The 21,539-nt window shown below is 44.4% G+C and overlaps 1 protein-coding gene across 1 annotated transcript in view; it reads right to left on the bottom strand.

Annotated features, from left to right (window-relative positions):
- LOC118496637 (protein FAM178B-like) overlaps positions 1–21,539 on the bottom strand; it is a 45,042-nt gene that overhangs the window by 4,961 nt on the left and 18,542 nt on the right. Inside the window, exon 6 of the mRNA XM_036029967.1 lies at positions 20,120–20,204. Within this exon, the coding sequence (XP_035885860.1) occupies positions 20,120–20,204 (85 nt within the window). The remainder of the gene's footprint in view (positions 1–20,119; positions 20,205–21,539) is intronic.

Genomic DNA, 21,539 nt, shown 5'->3' with positions numbered 1-21,539 from the left:
ACAGTTCCTCCCTTCAGGCCCAGCAAGGAGCCCAGGGTGCTAGGGCGGGTGCAAGGCTGAAGGTAGGGACTGGCTGCCTTGTAGACTGCTGGTTGTGCGGGGAGGGGGTGATGTTACCAAAGGGATCCATTATGTGTTGGGAAAGGCAAAATCCTATCGAGTCCCTATTTTACAAGCACACGCATTTCACTGGCACAACCACAGTGCCAGGGCCTCTCACAGCAGAGCTGGCATCCAGCAGGACTTTGACAAGCCCCGGCCTACTCCCTGTTCCTGGCCTCTTACGCCCATGGCTCCTGCTCCAGACCTGCTCTACCCACCTTCTTTTGGAAGCTTCTTTTTGTTTCTTGCCCACTGTGCAACCCACCTGTGAGCTTCTTCATTTTCCCTTTGCTCCCCATTCCTCCTGAGACAAGGCCCTCCCTTTGGTGCCCCACAATCACTCTGCCTGCCTGTGTAACCTGGCCTGCACCCACCTCCCAGGTACACCCATACATCCGGATGGGCACATCCCGCACACACATCCTGCACACACTCCCAGCCACATGTCACACACAGCCTCTGTCAGCCTGGTCTGTTTATTCATGGGAGGGAGGGTGTGTTCAGGGTAAGTGATGCCGTCCCCAGGCCACCTCTCCTCTTTTCTGCCCTCTGTAACTCACACTACTGCCTGGTGTCACCTGACACAGTCAAGCACTCCAGGCACTCATGTGCAGGGCAGACTTGTACTGTGCCAGACCACTGAACACTGGTCTCAGATAGATTTAGGTCCACCTGCAAATAACAAAAAGACCAAAAACAAAACAAAAAACCCACCTGGGCTTAAATAGGCTAGATTTTAATTCTCTTTGATAGAAAAGAAGTCCAGAGGTGGGTGGGCCACACTAGTACAGGGATCTGACTGATCTGTAGGATCCTGGGTGCCCACCTTCTGCTCTGTCAGTCTTGGCATGTGCCATTCCTTCTCAAGGTCACCTCACAGTCCAGAATGGCTGCAAGAGGCCCAGCTATTATGTCTCAACCCCAGGCAACCACTTCCTCATTTTGCCACTTCGTCATGCATGCTTAAGCTGTTGTTAAGGATGGGGAGCCCTCTTGGTGTGACTCAGGAAGGCACTAGCAGATCACCAGTCAAAGTTTAGAAAGCAAGACTTGAGACAAATTTGGACTCAACCAGAGGGCTCGCCAGTGGTGTGTGTGTGGGACTTTTCCTGAGTGCATGGCTCATGAGGTTCTCTCTCACTTTGGATTTCTGAATCTGAGACTTTGAAATATTCCTGATCTGTGGAATAAAATGAAACAGAAGACATTGAAATACTGGCAGGATGTGGAGCAACAGGACTTTCATTCATTGCTGGCAGAATGTGAAATGGTACAGCTACTTTCAAACACAGTCTGGCAGTTTCTTGCAAAACTACACACAGGCTCACCATATGATCCAGCAACTGCACTCCTTGGTATTTTCCACAAAGGAGTTGAAAATGCATGCCCACACAAAAAGCAGCACAAAGATGTTTATAGCAACTTTATTCATAATTGTCAAAACTTAGAGGCAACCAAGATGTCCTTCAGTAGGTTGCAGACAGATAAACATACTGGTTGATCTCGACAATGGAGTATTATTGATCAGTACAAAGAAATAAGCTATCAGACATGGGAAACTTCCAGTGCATATTACTAAGTGAAAGGAGCCTCTGAAAAGGCCACATACTGTACTGTTCCAACTATATGATATCTGGAAAAGGCAAACTATACAGACAGTAAGAGACTGGCAGTTGCAGAGGCCAGGGTGTGGCAGGGAGGAATGGATGGGGGATTTTTAGTGCAGTGAAGCTGTTCTGTCTGAGACTTCAGTGGTGGAGCGATATCATCACACATTTATTAAAACACAAAGAATATACAACACAAAGAGTGAATCCTAATTTAAACAACAATCTTCAGTTAATAATGTTTCATGAATGGCTTGTCAATCATAATAGAGACACACACTAATGTGAGATGTTACTAACAGGAGAAACTGTGTGTATATGTGTGTGTGGGGGAGCTCTCTGTACTTTTCTATTAATTTTTCTGAAAGATTAAAATTGCTCTAAAATATGATAACAACAACAGCAACAACAAAGAATTCTTTAAAAAAAACAAAAGGAGGGAAAGAAGGGAGTGAAAAAAGAGAAGAGGAGAAAAGAAAAGAAAAGAAAAGAAAAAAAAGAAAGAAGGAAAGGGAAGGGAAGGAGAGGGGAGGGAAAGGAAAGGGAGGGGAGGGGGGGAGACACAGGGCGGGCACACCCAGCAGCATGGCAGCAGGCCTGCATCTGAGGGACAGCAGCGTCTGGAGACCAGGGTGTGCGCTCTATTCTGGACCAAGGACACTGCTAGGAACACAGCAGAGGGTCTCAGGCTCGTCTGCACATTTTGGAATCACTTTGGGAGCAGTTTTGGAAGAAATGGCTGCCACCTGTGTCCCACCCCAGTGTCTGTGGTTAATTAGTCTGGGGTGCGGTTTGGGCTTTGGGATTTTTGAAAATTCCCCGGTAGTTCTAATATGCAGCCAAGTTCAGGAATGTGGAGCTAAGGAAAGTGTGGCCCTCACTCCAACATGGTACACTGGCTATCCTCACACGCTCCAGTGGTGGAAACGGGTGAGGTAGAGTAGGGGAGGATGAAGGGAAGGCAGCCCAGCTCCTCACACACACCCAGCCCTTGGCCTTGCACAGTGGCCCAGAGGAGCTCAGCCCCTGCTGTTTACTGGAATCAGCTGGGAGGTTTTAGAATGACCACAGCCAGGCTGCACTGCAGACCCACCTCAAGGACAGGACTCTGGCCTCCATGCCTTGTGAAACTCAGCAACGGCTAAACACTGTGGTGGCTAAGGCCGAGCACGGGGTGGGCGGGGGGGGCACTGCCATTCTCTGAAGATGAACATGTTCAAGTCAGTTACAGTAATTTCCCCTACTTTTTAAAAGGTGGGTCGAGAGTCTTGATCTAAAGAGGTGGGATAATCCATCATTGCATGGCTCCTCTCCACTCCACCAAGAGGTTTCTACACCTGGCCAGAGTCCCCCTAACCCAGCTCCTTCTTATCCTGGCTGCACAGGAGAATCACCCGGAGCTGTAATAAATCCTGGCCAGGTACTCTTCCAATGTGTTACAGGGTTAACCCACTTGTACCTTGGCCACCTACAAGAGTGGTGCCATACCACCTGGCTGCACAGGGGGCGGGGACAAAGTGCTGGTCAGGAGGCAAATGTTTCAGATGCTGGCTGGGCTGGAGTAGAGCGCACATGTCTGTCCCCATGGGGCCAGAGGACCCTGTGTCCTGACCTCAGATGACCAGACTACATGCCCAGGGATTGGCCGGCATACACAGATCCACAGCTGACTGACCCATCGGGGTCAGAGAAGCTGGTGGGACAAGATGCTGATGTCTGCCATGGGCAATGCACATGTTTTCCAAGACTCATCCTCTCCTTCCACAAGTACTGCCTGAGTCCAGCTGTGTACCTGGCTCATGTAGCTGCCAGGAACTCTAAAAAAGGCTAAACAAAAACAAGCAAAGATGTGGCCCCTGTGCTCTGGAGCCCATAGCCTAATGTGAGAGACAATGTGAACCAAGAATTCACTATTAACTATGACCAGAGTCACAGAGTAGAAAAGGAGTGTTAGTCTAGAGGGAAGGGGGACTAGACATGGGGTACAAGGCAGAGTTCCAGAGAGGTGAGCCAGTGGGGAAGATGGAGCTGAGAAGGCAAAAGCAGGGAGCTGCTGGGAGGAGGGAGGTGTGCAGACAGGCAGGGGATGATGGGAGGAAGAAGCTGGGAGGAAAAGAAGGCTGGCAAGCCTGGAGCACAGAGACCAAAAGTGAATATGAAAAAGTGAGCTGGACTAGGTCAAGCCTAGTCAAGCACACGGGAGACTGTGTGTGTCACCCAAAGAGTGTGCAGCTCAGGCTTTCCAACCCTGATTATCTGTAAAATGGGAAAAGAGTACTGCCTACTTGGATTGCTGTGGTGATTAAATGTGGTGAGGCAAAGTCCTGGGTTCAGTGCCTGGCACAGTTCTCTGGAAATGCTAGCTATTATTTTCAATAAAACTACTTTTATTATCGCAACTGATATTTTTAAAATGAGGATCAATTATGAAATTGAATTACTATTATAGTTGCATTGCAACTGCATTGCAAGAGTTTCAAGGGGTTGTGCCAAGCTGATGACAACTCTGAAAAAGCTAGGTGATGGGATCTCCTGGCTGGTCTTCCCAGTGTTTTCCTGCCGGTCTGGGTCTACACCACCTTCTCACAGTACCAGTGTGGGGATTAAGAGCATAGCTGGTGGCAGATCTGGGTCCCAGCCACCTTTCTGGGCCTGGGGATAGCAGCACTCACCCTGTGAAGTTAGTGAGTGAAGGGTACCCATATGTGTCCACGGCTACTATCACTGCCACCGGAGATGGGACCCATTAACAAGGCCTTATGGAGCCCCAGGGGCAGCTGTCCGCTCTGGGAGGCTCCAGGAGGCTCTGAACAGAGTGCTTCCTGCCATGCCAGTCGGGAGCTGTCCTGCACACCATGAGAGGCAGATCAGGTGAAGTGCAGGCAACTCCTAACAAGACAGTGAAGGACAGAAAGTGTCTACTGGGTCTGTAGACAAAAGGATTTCTGACTGCTTAAAAACCATCTGGGAAAATAAAAAGAAAAGTCAAATCCCACCATCTGGAATAGAAATGGCAAAAGCAGAACTATGCAAATTAAGAAAAGGGACACACAGAACTCAGGACATTGGTGCTACTTACTCAGTTCCTTCGGTTTATCTGATGAGCTCTGATTCATGACAAAATACATGTTTGTTTTAAAACAGCTATTGTGTTTTGAGTGTCCACTATGCACCAGATGCTGTACATCTGTCACTACTGCTGACTCAGAGAACAGTCCTGAGAAGTTGGTGCTGGCCACTTAGGTGACGACTCTGCCAGTCTGACCACTGACTCCACCTGTGGGGTGATGCTGTCCTATGCTGCCACGGAGTTGTTTCCCGGGGGGGAGCTGTCCACATTCTGTCTCTGCTCCACCTACCCCATCCAATGCTCTGTCACCAGTCTTGCATCCCATGTTCCTAAGTTACATCTCTGCTCAAAATTTCCAGTGAGTCAGCCCAGAGTTCCAATCAAAGAATGCTTTTGGTAGTCTCCAAACTTTCTGATGTGCATGTCTGTCATTAAAATATTTTATTTGCCCTGGCTGGTGTGGCTCAGTTAGTTGGAGCATCATCTCATAAACCTAAAGGTTGTAGGTTCGATTACCAGTCAGGACACGTAACTAGGTTGCATGTTCTGGTTGGGGTATGTACAAGAGGCAACCAACTGATGTTTCTCACATTGATGTCTCTCTCTCTCTCTCTCTCTCTCTCTCAGCAACAACAAAATGTCCTTGGGTGAGGAAAACAAAAAAAATTTTAACTTATATTTCCAACAAGTATGTGTTTATAAACTATGTAAATGTACCATGAAACTAACATGATATGTCCATTATATGACTTAGAAAATTTGAAAAAGATGAGTTACTATGAGCTAAGTTTCCACCTTAAAACACTGGGGGGGCGGGGAAGAGCAAATAAAACCTAAAAAAGGAGAAGAAATGAAATAGTAAAGATAGAAACAGAAAGCAGAAAAACTATAAGGAAAATCAATTAAACCCAAAGCTGGTTCGTTTTTTTTTTTTTTTTAGACTTTAAACAATTATATTTATTGTAAAAATAAATTTTTATATTAACCCTGACATATATGTCATTTTTCATTAATTTTTGTTTTCTATTTCTTTTTTTAATATATTTTATTGATTATGCTATTACAGTTGTCCCATTTCCCCCTTCACTCCCCTCCATCCTGTACCCCCTCTCCCACCCACGTTCCCCTCCTTTAGTTCATGTCCATGTGTCATACTTGTGAGTTCTTTAGCTTCTACGTTTCTCGTACTATTCTTGCCCTCTCCCTATTTATTTTCAACCTACATTCTACGCTACTTATTCTCTATACCTTTTCCCCCTCTCTCCTCCTCCCACCCCCCTGTTGCTAACCCTCCATGTGCCCTCCATTTCTGTGGTTCTGTTCCTGTTCTAGTTGTTTACTTAGTTTCTTTTGGTTTTGCTTTAGGTGTGGTTGTTAATAATTGTGAGTTTGCTGTCCTTTTACTATACATGTCTTTTCTTTATCTTCTTTTCTTAGATAAGTTCCTTTAGCATTTCATAAAATAAGGGCTTGGTGATGATGAACTCCTTTAACTTGACTTTATCTGAAAAGCACTTTATCTTCTCTTCCATTCTAAATGAGAGCTTTGCTGGATAGAGCAATCTGGGATGTAGGTCCTTGTCTTTCATGACTTGGAATATTTCTTTCCAGCCCCTTCTTGCCTGTAAGGTCTCTTTGGAGAAATCAGCTGACAGTCTGATGGGAACTCCTTTGTAGGTTACTGTCCCCTTATCTCTTGCTGCTTCCAGGATTCTCTCCTCCGTTTTTACCTCGGCTAATGTAATTATGACGTGCCTTGGTGTGTTTCTTCTTGGGTCCAACTTCTTTGGGGCTCTCTGAGCTTCTTGGATTTCTTGGAAGACTGTTCCCTTTGCCAGATTGGGGAAGTTCTCCTTTATTATTTGTTCAAATAACTTTTCCACTTGTTGCTCCTCCCTCTGGTACCCCTATAATTCGGATGTTGGAACGTTTAAAGGTGTCCTGGATGCTCTTAAGCTTTTCCTCGATTTTTTGAATTCTTATTTCATCATGCTTTCCTGCTTGGTTGATTCTATCTTCCTTCTGGTCCACTGTATTGTTTTGAGACTCAGATTCCTTCCTTTCACTATTGGCTCTCTCTGAGTATCTTCCTGCATCTCTTTTATGGTAACCTGCATCCTTTCACTTAAATTGCGCCCAAAGTCAACCAATTCCGTGAGCTTTCTGATCACCGGTGTTTTGAACTGTGCATCTGATAGATTGGCTATTTCTTGGTTGCTCAAAAGGATGAGTCCTGGGGGACTGTTCTGTTGGAAACATGTCTTATGTCTTTCCCTGTCTCTCCTTTTTTTTTTTGGTCTGGTCGCTCTTGTTACAGTGGGGGGCGGAGCCTTAGGTGTTCACTGGGGCTGGGCACCCCAGTTGCTAGATTGTGACGTTATATGTGGGGGCAGGGGCGGGAGCGGGGACGGGAGGGAACAATGGCGGTAGTTCCGTTCTCCTGGGCTCAGACACTTCCCTGGGCTTCTGGGCTGCGAGCTCTGCCCTGGTCCACAATAGCTGCCCCACTGATTCCCCCAGCCACTGCTTGTGTACTCCGGGATCACTGCTGCGTTCTTGTGCCCCAGATGGCTGTCGTGCCGATTTTGTGCCAAATTTCCCCCAACCTCCGTGCACCGCCGACCCGCACCAGCTCCGCACCCACCCGGATTGTTGTCCCCTACCAGTCTGGACGTACGGGTCTACTTCAACTTCTTGGCTGTCTGACTTCCATTCAGATAAATCCTCTGACAGTTCTGAGTGATATTATGACTGTAAATCATTGTTGTTCTATTCTTGGTTGTGTGAGGAGGTACGGTGCGTCCACCTATTCCTTCATCTTGCTGGAAGTCCCAAAGCTGGTTCTTTGAGAAAATCAATAAGATTGGTAGACCTATAACTTGACTGATCAGGAAAAAAAAAAAAGAGGGAAAGAGAAATTCCAGTATCGGAGTGAGAAAAAGGACCCCTCACCAGTCCAGCAGATGTTAAAAGGGTAAAGGGTAATGAGTGAGCATTATGAAAAGTCTACACTGATAAACTTGACAGCTTGGGTGAGACGGACACAAATTAGATGTAGATAATGTAGATAGCCACATAGCTATGTTAAAAATCAGATTTGTATTAAAAATCTTCCCACAAAGAAAACTTAAAGCCCAGATAGCTTCACTGGCTACTTTTACTAAACATTTAAAGAATAAATAATACTAGTTCTACACAAACTGTTTCAGAAAATTGAAAAGGGATATACTTCTTAATGCATTCTAAGAAGTCAGCATTACCCTGATGCTAACACCAAAAGGAGAAAACAACAAATTAATATTCTTCATGAACATAAATGTAAGGGTTCTTAACAAAAGCTTTGCAAAAGGTTCTTAATCTAACAACACATAAATTAAATCGAACAACACATAAAAAGTTAATACATTCTGACCAAGTAGAATTTTTTCCAGAAGGCATGATGAAAGAATAAACATTCAATAATCAATCAATGTAATTTACCACACTGAAAAACTAAGTAAGAAAAATCATATAGTCATCTCAAAAATCCAATGGCTGTTCCTGATAAAAATTCTCAGCAAAGAAGGAGTTTATTGGGGTCATAGTATATAAAGTCAATATATAGAAGTCAACTGTATATTAGTACAGTGGTAAGGATCAATCCAAAAATAAAATTAAAAAATTCCATTTATGAGCATCTAAAACAATAAAATACTTAGGAGTAAATTTAGCAAAAGAAATGTAAGACTTGTACACTGAAATGTTGAAAGAAACTATAGAAGATCTAAATAAATGTAAAGACATCTGTGTTCATGGATTGGAAGACTTAACATTGCTAAGATGTCAAATTGATCTATACGCTCAGTGCAATTCCAATAAAAACTCCAGAAGGATTTTTTTTTATAGTAAATGACAAGTTCATTCTAAAATTTGTATGAAAAAGCAAAGGACCTAGAGAGCCAAGAAACTCTGAAAAAGAAAAATAAAGTTGAAGAATTTAAACTACCTGATTTTCACACATATAAAGCTACAGCAATCAAAACAGTGGGAGTATAAGTCAGTGAAATAGGATAGAGTCTAAAAATAGACCCACACATATATGATCAACTGATTTCTGATGAAGGAACCAAGGCAGTTCAGTGTAGAAGGATAATCTTTTCAACAAGTGGTGCTGGCCCAATTGGATAGCTGTATGTAAATTAACCTTACTTTACATCATAAGCAAAAATTAACTCAAAATGGATCACTGACCTAAATTTAAGGCTTATTATAAGCTACAAAACTTATTTAATTATGAAAATTGTAAATTAGAAAAACTGTAGAAGAAAACAGGAAAACAATCTCAGTGCTCCAGGTTTCACAAAATATCAATAAATTGCACTTCATTAAAATTAAAAAAAAAACAAACACGAACTTTTGTTCTCCAAAGACACTATCATGAAAATGAAAAGGAAAGCCACAGATTGGGAGAGAATACTTGAAAAACATGTATCTGACAAAGAATTCTAACTAGATGAGAACTGTCAAAGTTTAAAAAGACAACCCAATAAGAAAATGGGCAGAAATACTAAGCAGACACTTTACCCAAAGATGTCTGTTACAGATACAGATGGAAATATACTGATGCAGACGTTATCAGGAATCAGGGAAATGCCAGTTAAAAAGACAGTGAGCTCCCACTGTTGAGAAGGCTGACTATGACAAGTGGTGGAAAGGATGTGGAGCGACTGGAACTCTCCCCCACTGCTGGTGGGCGATGATGTGAGCACTTCAGAAAACATTTTGTAAAGGTCCTAAAAAACATAAACATTCATTTACCCCCAGGCCCAGCCTATCAACTCTTAGACATTTACCCCTAGGGGAAAGAAAGCAGAGGTGCACGTGAAGACTTGCGTCAGAATGTTCATAGCAGCTTTACCTGAATGGGCTCCAAACTGAAAACAACCAAAATGCCTCTGTGCAGGTGACTGGAGAGACAAACTGGTCCATCTCCACACTGGAATGCTACTCAACCATACAAAGAAGTAAGCTGTGGACACACACAGCAACATGGATGAATTTCAAAATAATTATGCTGAGTTAAAGAAGCTAGACAAAAAAAAAAAGAATACCCACTGCCTGATTCCATTTATATAAAATTTTAGAAAAATTTTAGAAAGTGCAAACTAATCTGTAGTGATAGAAAGCAGATCAGTGGTTTCCTACAGACAAAAGGGGAGGGAGAGATGGATTACAAAGGCCACAAGAACACCTTGGAGGTGATGGACATGTTTATTACCACACTTGTGGTGACAGTTTTATGAGTATATACATATGTTAAGTGTATGAACCGTGCACCTTAAATGTGTACAGGTTAACATATGTCAATTAAACCTCAATAAAACCGTTTTTTAAAGATGGGCTAAAATGTAAACATATGCATTAATGTTTCCTTTTTTGCACCCTGGTGGCTCATCCCACCTCCAGGACCCCAGCTCTGGAGACTCCTGGTCTAGAAAACCTTGCCTGACCTGCCTTTTGTGGGTTCTGACCTCTTTTGACCTCCAGGGAGAAGACTGAAAACTCCTAGAAGAGTAACTTTCCACGGGAGGCAGTTTCAGATTACTGTACTGCTGAGGCAGCAAAAGAAATATGGTGTAAATGAATCTGTAAGTATAAAAACATATATCATGTGGCTTGTGCATTCATTTTGCTCCTGGAAATAACCACGAGACTGTAAACAATGAGTATGGGGAGAGCAAGTGGCCATGGGGAGCAAGTGGGGAGGAAGCATTCACTTTGCATTTTGCATCTTTCTCTAGTATTTAAATTTCCTGCATTTGGTACACAGAGTACTTTAAAAAATAACAACAGTGGTTATTTGGCTAGTGAGATTATGGACATTTTTGTTTTTTTCTTTTTCCAAGAAGCAACCTTATAAATATTATCTGGGAGGGAGTAAGGAAGGAAGGGAGAGGAGGAGGAAGGAGAGGGAATGAAAGCAGGCAACTGCAGAAAAGAAAGTTACCCACAAAACAGGGGCCTGTCCAAGACGGTCCCAAAGCCCCAGTGACTACAATACTAGAGCTCTGGGGACAAAGGGAAAAATATGCTGACCCAACGAGGAAGAACAAAGTGTCCAAAGACACTGCTCGTGAAAATAAAACCAATTTGTTTGGAGAGCTGAATTTCTCGCCTACTTAAAAAATATCCAAAGAATGTACTGGCCAGAGTAATTTTATTTTATTACACTCTCCCTCTCCTACAGAAATTCTTAGAAGCTGCTAGAGAAGGGAATGGGTAGGTAAGAATGAACAACATTGTTGTAGAAGCTAATGGGAAAGAACCTCCACATGTTTTACGCCTCTTCTGAAGGGTTCCGATCTCACTGATGGAGCTCCCTTTCTCCAGGCACTGCTGCATACTTGGCGTGATATGATCAGCACTAGCGTTACTGGCCAGTCCTGCATTGGCACAGCCAAAGCATGTTTGTTAAAGAAACATGAGTCATGTCTTTCAAGCAATTAGTTGCACAAGAATATGTTTGCTTTCAAAACCAAATTCTGCTATTAAAAAAAAACTATTAGAGCTAATAAATGAGTTCAGCAAGGTTGCAGGATACAAGGTCAATATACAAAAATATGGTGTATTTCTATACTCTAGCAAGGAACAATCTGAAAAGAAAAAAAGAAGAAAACAATTCCATATATAATAGCCTTAAGAAATACAATACTTAGGAATAAATTTAATAAAAGAAATATAAGACTTATAAACTGAAAACTACAAAACACTGTTGAAAGAAACTAAAGATATTCCAATACTCCATGTTCATGGATGGAAGACTCAATATTATTAAGATGTCAATAATACCCAGCCCTGGCCAGACCTGCTCAGTGGATTGAGTGCCGGTTTGCAAACCAAAGGGTCGCTGGTTCAATTCCCAGTCAGAGCACATGCCTGGGTTGCAGGCCAGGTCCCCAATGGGGGTGCACTAGAGGTAACCACACATTGATGTTTCTCTCCCTCTCTTTCTCCCTTCCTTCCCTTCACTCTAAGAATAAATAAATAAAGTCTTTTTAAAAAATACCCAAAGTTATCTACAGATTCAGTACAATCACTATCAAAACCTTGGCTGATATTTTTGCAGAAATAGACATGCAAATGCTAAAATTCATACAGAATACAAGGGTTCCAAAGTAGACAAAAGAATTTTGAAAAGAGCAAATTTGGAGTACTCATACCTCCCAATTTCAAAACATACTATAAGCTACAGTAATCAAGAATTTGGCATATTAGCATAAGAATAGATGTATAAACCAATGTAATAGAGTTGAGAGTCCAGTAATAAACTCAAGTTAAAAATCAGACTTGATTTTTAACAAGGTGCCAAGATAATTCAATGGGCAAAGAACAATCTTTTTAACAAATGGTGCTAGGAAAACTGGATTTCCATGTGCAGAAGAATGAAGTTGAACCACCTATCTCATGGCATATATAAAAATAAACTTAAAATGGATCAAAGACCTAATTGTAACAGTTAAAGCTATAAAGCTCTTAGAAGAGCCTTAGTCAGGTAGCTCAGCTGGTTAGAGTGTCATCCTGCTATTCCAAGATTGCAGGTTTGAGCCCTGGTCAGGGCACATACAAGAATTGACCATCCCTCTATCCCTCCTCCCCTCCCCCCATCTCTTTCTCAAATAAATTTTTAAAAATTTTAAGGAACCCTTAGAGAAAAACATAAGGGAAATTCTTTATGACCTTAGACTAAGCAATGGTATCCTGTTTGACACCAAAAGCACAGGCAACAATAGGAAAAAACAGATAAATTAGACTTTATCAAAATTAAAAACTTTTGTGCATCAAAGGACACTATCAAGAGAATAAAAAGACAACCCACAGAATGGAAGAAAATATTTGCAAATTATATATCTAGTAAGAATCTAGTATCCAGAGCATATAAAGAACTCCTGCAATTCAATAAATAAGTAGGCAAAACATTTTAACAGAGGTTTTCCCAAAGAAGGCACACAAATGGACAATAAGTACATGAACAGGTCCTCCACATCCTTAGTCATTAGAGAAATGCAAGTCCAAACCACTGTGAGACGCCACTTCACACCCACTATAGATGGACAATACCTAATGTTGGCGGGGATGGAAAGAAAGTGGGACTCTCATACATTGCCGGTGGGAATGTAAAGTGATGTAGCCTCTTCTGAAAATGGTTTGGCAGTCCTTCAAAAAAGGTTAAACATAGAATTACCATGTGACCTAGCAACTCTACTCTTAAGTATGTACCCGAAAGAACAGAAAACATATGTCCCCATAAACACTTGTGTGCAAATGTTCATAGTAGCATTATTCACAATGGCCCCAAAGTAGAAACAGCCCAAGTGTCCATCAATTGATGGATAAAATGTGGCATATCCATACAATAGAATATTATTTGGCTATAAAAAGAAGTGAAGTACTGACATATAGGACAACATGCATGGACCTTGAAAACATTATGCGAAGTAAAATAAGCCAGACTCAATCAGATTCCATTTATATGAAATGTCCATAATAAGCAAGTCCACAGAGACAGAACATAGACTAGGGGTTGCCAGGGGCTGGGAGAGTGGGAATGAGAAGTGACTGACTATAGATGGGTATGAAGTCTTTTTTGAAGGGTGATGAAAGCATTCTGGAATTAGATAATGGTGATGGTTGAACAAATCTGAACCATACTGAATCACACACTTTACAAGTGTGAATTATATAGTATGTGAATTATGTCTAAAATAGCAATAATTTTGTCCTGGTTTTGCCAAATATTAAGCTTAACTGTGTCTGCAATGTCCCCACTGTCCTCCGAGTTCTGGTCCCAAATGTTCCGTCTTATCTCCTGTACTGCCCCCTGGAAGGAAGCCCCACTCTCTCCACCTCCTTTTCTGTGTTATACTGTTCTCTGCTTCCCTTGTATCTCTCTACACCTGAATTCTCCTCCCAAGGCTGCAAATCAGTGGAGCTATATACCATCTACTGTCAAAAAGAGTCTGCAGATGGGTTCACAGTGGGAGTTTTTGCTTTTGTTTTTTAACTGAATTAGCTACCATGAAGAGATTTCACATAAACATCCACATTCTGGCTATGGCAGCTGGCTGCTTATCCAAGAGCCACGCTCCTCTCCTTCCCTGGTAAAGGAAGCTGGGTTTTGTTCTGGTTTCTGCTCAGGAACTGCAGCACATGAGCCACAACATCCCGCTTACCTTTCCAGAGACTGGTCTAGGGTGGCCACTGGAGCAGTCAGAAGGTTTAGACACAGGCAACAGAAATGGGAGCAGCTATTTGAGCAGAAACCAATTAACCATAAAGATGATGAAGCTTGAGCTTCATCGGGCCCCTTACCTGCGTGACCCTGTCAGTGTTCTAGGTTAGGTAAGGAGCCGTGGCACAACCAGCAGGCTTTTGTATGGGAACACTTCTGGGAAATGTCCTAGCAGGGGTTTCCAAACTTTTGGCATCTCTGGGCTACAATGGAAGACAAAGAGTTGTCTTGGGCCACATATTAAATACATTGTGCCATGTAATCACCAAAAAAAAAATCTCATAATGTTTTAAGCAAATTTACAATTTTGTGTTGAGCTGCATTCATAGCCATCCTGAGTTGCATGTGCCCCATGGGCCACAGGTTGGACACCCCTATAAGACTAGGAGAAAGAGATCCGAACCTCCCAAGGTCCAGCTTCTGGTCCATGGTTTCTTTAGTTATTCTAAATAAATGCTCACATTCACACTTAGTTTTCCATGTGATGAATCAGATGATCCAGATGTTAGACTTATAGACAAGGGCTTTAAAGCAGCTGCTGTAATAGGCTCAAGGCAGTAAATGCCAACATGCTCATACTGAATGAATGAACAAGAAATCCCAGTAGAGAAATAGAAACTATTTAAAAAATAAAGAACTAGAGACTTCTGGCCAAGATGGAGGCATAGGTAGACACACTGTGCCACCTTACACAACCAAGATAGGGACAACAACAATATAGAAATGGAATAACAACCAGAACTGACAGAAAATTGAACTGTATGAAAGTCTGACAACCAAGGACTTAAAATAGACACATTCATCCAGACCGGTAGGAGGGGCAGGGTCGGGCAGACAGGCAGAGAGGGGTCGAGGCACAAAGAGCAGTGGAACCCAGTGTGTAAGGCATCCTGGATGCGCAAGACCGCAGCACGTGGACCCTGGGTGTGCAGGTGGCAGCTGGCAGGCTCCAGGTATGGGGTGGCAATGGGCAGACCCAGCGAGGTGGCGATTATGAAGTGAGGCACTGCGTTCAACCCAGGGTTCCAGCCCTGGGAAATAGAGCCTTGGGGCACTGACTGAAAACACCTGTGGGGGGTTGAGGTGCAGGGAGAGACTCCCAGCCTCACAGAGAGTATGTTGGAGAGACCCACAGGGTCCTAGAATGTGCACAAGCCCACCCACATGGGAATCAGCACCAGAAGGGCCCAGTTTACTTGGGCAAAGTGGCAGAAGGGATTGAAATCTGAGTGAGCGGAGCAAGCACCATTGTTCCCTCTTGGACCCCACACCCACATACAGTGGCATAACCCAGCAACTGAGTTGACCCGGCCTGGGTGAACACCTAAGGCTCCACCCCTCATATGTAACAGGCGCAACAAGACAAACAAAAAAGGCTCAAATGGAAAAACAGATCAAAGCTCCAGAGCAAATACAACTGAACGACCAAGAGATAGCCAACCTATCAGATGCACAGTTCAAAGCACTGGTGATCAGGAGGCTCACAGAATTGGTTGAATTTGGTCACAAATTAGATGAAAAAATGAAGGCTATGCTAAGTGAAATGAAGGAAAAGGCACAGGTAACCAATGGTGATGGGAAGAAAACTGGGACTCAAATCAATGGTGTGGACCAGAAGGAAGAAAGAAACAATCAAACAGAAAAGAATGAAGAAATAATAATTCAAAAAAAAAAATGAGGAGAGGCTTAGGAACCTCCAGGACATCTTTAAACATTCCAACATCCAAATTATAGGGGTACCAGAAGGGCAAGAGGAAGAGCAACAAGTGGAAAAGTTACTTGAACAAATAATAAAGGAGAACTTCCCCAATCTAGCAAAGGAAATAGGCTTCCAGGAAGTCCAGGAAGCTCAGAGAGTCCCAAAGAAGTCGGACCCAAGGAGGAACACACCAAGGCACATCATAATTACATGAGCCAAGGTAAAAATGAAGGAGAGAATCCTAGAAGCAGCAAGAGATAAGGAGACAGTCACCTACAAAGGAGTTCCCATAAAACAATCAGCTCATTTCTCAAAAGAGACCTTGTAGGCAAGAAGGGGCAGGAAAGAACTATTCCAAGTCATGAAAGGCAAGGACCTATATCCAAGATTACTCTATCCAGCAAAGCTTTCATTTAGAATGGAAGGGCAGATAATGTGCTTCCCAGATAAGGCCAAGTTAAAGGAGTTCATCATCACCAAGCCCTTATTATATGAAATGTTAAAGGGATTTATCTAAGAAAAAGAAGATAAAAAACATGTACAGTAAAATGACAGCAAACTCACAATTATTAACAACCACACCTAAAACAAACACAAAAGCAAACTAAGAAAACAACTAGAACAGGGACAGAACCACAGAAATGGAGATCACATGGAGGGTTAGCAACAGGGGAGTGGGGGGAGGAGAAGGGGGAAAAGTACAGAGAATAAGTAGCACAGGTGGTAGGTAGAAGATAGACAGGAGGAGGGCAAGAATAGTATGGGAAATGTAGAAGCTAAAGAACTTATGGCACATGGACATGAACTAAATGGGGGATGTGGGTGGGAAAGGGTGTGCAGGGTGGAGGGGAATGAAGGGGGTAATGGGACAACTGTAATAGCATAATCAATAAAAATATATTAAAAAATAAAGAACTAAATGGAAATTCCACAACTGAAAATTCAAGTAGCTGAAAGGAGGCTGGAAAAGTAAGTGTCCTAGATTCTACATTGGAGAAGTAGGATTCATGGAACCGAAAATTCTTCAGATACTGCCAGGGCCTCAAAGGGCACTAGGGTCAGAAAATATGGGAAATGTCCTCTACAGCCTAGACTCTGGTTCTGTTTAATGAAACAAAATGCAAAGAATGTCCTGATAAAAAGAGAGAAAAGTGCAAGCGATGACCTTTTATCCTCTACCCTTCTCCTCTCTGCCCTGAACACTGTTGTCCCGGGAGAACATGGTGGTGGTTGGGGCTCCGACAGTCTTTTTGCAGTCTTGTGGGGCAGGCGTGAGAAGGGACACACATGAGCTGAGCCAGAGCTCCGATTTGGCAGATCTGCTGGACATACCATGGAACCACCCGCCTCTGGAATTTTTGTCACATGAGATAATAAACTTCTTTTACTTGGCTCTTGGTTACTTACAGTCAAAGCATGTCCTAACTAAAACACAGCCTGTCTTGAAAATGGAGAGAGAGAGAGAGATCTGGCAATACTGTAATGCCAGCCCTTTAGAGTGAGCAGAAGCTCTCTAGTCATGGATCTCACTTGGTCTCTACAGGCAACACAGTTTGCAATCCCTGCCCTACATGTCTTCTGAGAGATGGATCACTGGCCCCTCTTCTACAAATTACTTCCTAACTCCTGTCTTCCCCATGCAACTCCGTCTAGCTACAAGTAATTCCCCTTCCTTGGAAGTCCCACAGCTTCGTCAGAACCTCCCTTCTATCTCCTCCTGTAACTGTGCCATCACCCCCTCCTACTTGGCCGTTAGCCTCCTGAGGGCAGGGATCCTGCCTTATTCATTTCTGTATCTCCCTCTGTCATGGAGTGACGTATGCGAATACAGGAGGCCCTTGGTGCATGTTTTCTGAATAAATGAAGAAACACTCCCTGCAAGGTCTAGGATATCCATCCTCCAAGTTCACCAAGGAGCTCTTAACAGGTTATATGTGGCTGTCAATCCAGGAAAATAATTCCCACCATACTCAGTAGTCCAGGGAGCCTCAGGCCCACTCACTGGGAGCACACCAGTCAGCTCTGAAGCCGGCATCCCAGACTCTCCAGAGACTCTGGGCCACCTCTGTCCTGACCTTGCTCAGGAAGCCTGGTGGGATAAGAACCTTCCCAGCATGGCCTGGGAGGGGTTGCCGATCACCACAAACTCCAGGAAAGGACATAAACACACACACACACACACACACACACACACATCTCCCCAGTTTACAGAAGAGAAAGGCCAGGCAACTTAAAAACACACAACAATCACAGATCTTCCTGGGAGGGAGGCAGCCCCGCAGTTCTTTCCCAGAGGACTCTATTACCACAGATGACAAGGACACTCAAAGCACCTCAAGTTGTTGACAAATCCAAGGAGCAGGACTTCTGTCTGTACCAATGCAGTATCTAATGTACTCTTACAAATGCTTCCTGAACTAGGGGATTGATTTTCAGCTCCAGCTTTTGGTAAATTCTTTCTTGGCACCTGGCTCTAGGATCTGGATGTGGCTGTTTTATTTATTTTTTAAATTATGGAAAAAAGCATATAACACAAATGTTGTCTCTTAACCTTTGTTAAGTGTAGAGTTCGGTAGTGTTCGGTGCATTCACACTGCTGTGCAGCCCTCCCCACCGCCTACCTCCAGAGCTGTTCACCTTCCCAAGCTGAGACTGAGAAGACCCCGTGAGCCTCGAACACTAACTCCCCATTCCCTCCGCCCCTGCTCCCTGGCAGCCACTGTTCTATTTTCGGTCCCTATAATTTTGACTGTTCTAGAGATCTCATATAGATGAAATCATATAGTATTTGTCCTTTTGTGTCTGGCTTATTTCACTAAGCATGAGGTCCACAGGTTCATCCATGTTGTAGAATGTATGTCACAGTTTTCTTCCCTTTCAAGGCTGAGTGATGATCCGCTGCATGTATATACACGATTTATTACCCAGTCATCCATCAGTGGACACCTTTTGGCTGTTGTGAGTAATGCTGCTGTCTGTTTAAGTGTCTGCTTACAGTTCTTTTGTGGACCTGGTCTTTGACTTCCTCTGAATTAGTCAAGATTCCACCTTGGACCTGGAATTCTAGGCCAGTCTCTGTTCCAACGGGAGGGAGAGAGAACCCCAGCATGATGCATGAGGAGTGCTCTGGAGTTGAGGGAGCAGAGCTGAACCAGCTGGGAACTCAGGAGCAGGTTCCTGGCCCATCTGATGGAGGGCAGTGAATCAAGGACATTGTGACAAGAAGCAAAGAAGAGTGGGACATCCCCCTCTGCCTCTCCGGAGGAGATACATACCACTGCCTGGAGGAGAAGAGCAGGACAAGGCAGGCCTCTGTTCCCCAAAAGGGCAGGCATGCTGCAGAGGTGGCCCTGGGGCTCTCAAAAGGGCAGCCTTGCTGCAGGGGCAGAGGTTACAAAAAGGGAGAGGACACGGAGACTGGTGCTGTTCGGAAAACCTCAGAGGGGCCTACATGTGGGGGCAGGGAAGGGGAGAGGGGTCAGGAGTGTGGAATGCTCTCATTTGACAGCTGGCCCCAAGCTCAGACAACTCCAGAAGCAAGGAAGGCACAAAAGCAGAAATTCAAAGGGCTGGTGGGGTGTTAATGGTGCATATCATGGGTTTCTAACCTTGGCCTTGAGAGCTATGCCTTTAGTGTTTCAGTGGGAAGGTGGGCAGACTACAGCCAGTGAGCAAAGGCAGTGTCTGAACACCTGTGAGTCCCTCTCACTGTACGCAACTTTCAACTGGCTACATGATATTTTTTTGGTGCCAAAGTGTCTGGGTTCAGGTATGAAATGATGACAGCCTGGGAAGGGTGCAGCCACTAAAGGGAAAATCAATCACTTCTGTGAACTTTGAACTTCTTGAAGTGTAAAGATGACTTAAGGGCACCCCTTAAATGTCAGGTCCAAGGTACAGGCGTGAGGCTTTCATTTCAGCCCAGGCCAAACTCAGGGGTTTCACTGGCGCCTCAGGAGCCGAGGTGGGCTGCTAGTGGGAACGGGGCTTCAGGCCCCCTGTGGTTAACTCAACCAAGCGACTTCTCTGATTTGATGTAGCTGTTCAGAAAGAACTGTGCCCTTAAATGCAGAGAACTGGCCCTCCAGACTGTTCTGGGATCCCAGCAGTCTGTAAAGTCATCTGGACCTGGCTGCTGTGACGTGCGTCCGAGGCCAGATCAAGGTGTCACAGAGCCTGTCGGCTTAGCTTTTAACTAACGTGGGAGCCAGAGCCAAAGATGGTCCGACGTCTCCACATCCCAGGGACGCAATGTCCCCACTGGCACATCCCATGCACGCCAGGCTCCAGGGAGACTGGGTGCTGTGTACTATCCAGGCTCTCAAGCTCGGGTACTCAGGGTGAAAGTCTCCATCCCACACCCTAGCACTGACCAGACTGACAGAAGAGTCTATCCACGCTGAGATCCCACAAGAGGCCAAAGGCTCTTGAAGAAGTTTCTGGAGGCCATGTCAGCAGCTAGGAGAAGAAACAGGTTAGCTGGGTCATTCCTGTGTTGTAACAGTAGTAAACATTTACTGCTCCACAGCAAACAATTCCCATTTAACACCCACAAGTCCACATGGTTCCAAGATAGTGTCATTATTGCCATTTTACAGATGAGGAAACCAAGCTCAGAAGGGTCAAGAGACTTTCCCAGGGTCACACAGCTTTTACATCACAAAGCCAGGATTCAATCCCAGGTCTATGTGACTTCAAATTTCCTACTCTGTCCACCTCCCTGTGAGGGAATCTTGTGTCCCTGCCTTGCTTCCTGTGGTCAAGGCCACGCCCCTCCAGGGCAGGGCCCAGCTGCAGGGAAGAGAATGACCTTGAAAGTCTGCTGAACAATGACAGGCCAGGATCTTTGTGATCCTCCATCATTCCCAGGTCAGTGCCTTAACTTAGGGTCGTCTTAGGCCACCAGCTCTGGGAGGTTCTCGGTACTGAAGGCAGCCCCTAGCACGGCCTGGGCTGCAGTGGGGGTGGCAGGTTGCCCACCTGACTCAAATTCACTGGGATCCTAGCTTGAAGGCTCCTTGAGTCTGAGGGTCCAAGGGCCCCAAATTTCGCCACCCTAAAGCTGCTTTTTGGGATATTGATTTTAAGCTGTTTATCAAGAAGCAAGAGACTCAGAAAACACCTTTGACCCTCCCCCGATTTCCTGCCCTAGAAATTCAGAGAAACCTGCTTCAAGGAAGGAGATCTTAGGATGTCACCTAAGTCAAATTTGAATTAAGTGTGTTGCACAAGAGGGCTTTGGGCAGGTCTTTGTCTGATAACTGGCCTCGGCTGGACCCTTTGCCTCCATTAGTTGTGGGGTGACCTCTAAAGGGTCACCCCAGTTCCAGAGGACCCCGTAGGACTGGCTGTGATCCTCTCACATTTGCTTTGCCTCCACCCAGGCCCGCTGCTCTCCCTCGCTCCCACAGTGGCCGCTGAGAATGATCCCCCGCACCGGAAATCTGCTGGGAAACCACGTCTCAGAGTCAGCTTCCTGGGATCTGACCTAAGATACCAGAACTCTGCCTCCTCCTCCTTTTATACTTCCCCTAACTTCTTCACAGCTGGACATTTGATCATTTCCCAGCAAGAATATAAATTCAGAGCATATGCTATGTGCTTTTGTCCATCTCCCCAGCTAGACTAACCTGGTATGTACACTCTAGGACTCCAGTGACAAGTTTACGTAATTCATGAGCACAAAGGCCAAAGCCTGTTCATCCAATGCCCACTGTACACCCCACTGAACCTAGTACCCATGGGACCTAGGGAGATTCTTTCCAAAGAAACAGTCCAACAACCAGGTTTGGG

The sequence above is a fragment of the Phyllostomus discolor genome, chromosome 6, assembly GCF_004126475.2.
Source record: "Phyllostomus discolor isolate MPI-MPIP mPhyDis1 chromosome 6, mPhyDis1.pri.v3, whole genome shotgun sequence".
NCBI lineage: Eukaryota > Metazoa > Chordata > Mammalia > Chiroptera > Phyllostomidae > Phyllostomus > Phyllostomus discolor.
The sequence above is the reverse complement of the archived record's forward strand: the minus strand, read 5'-3'. Positions and strand labels throughout refer to the sequence as shown.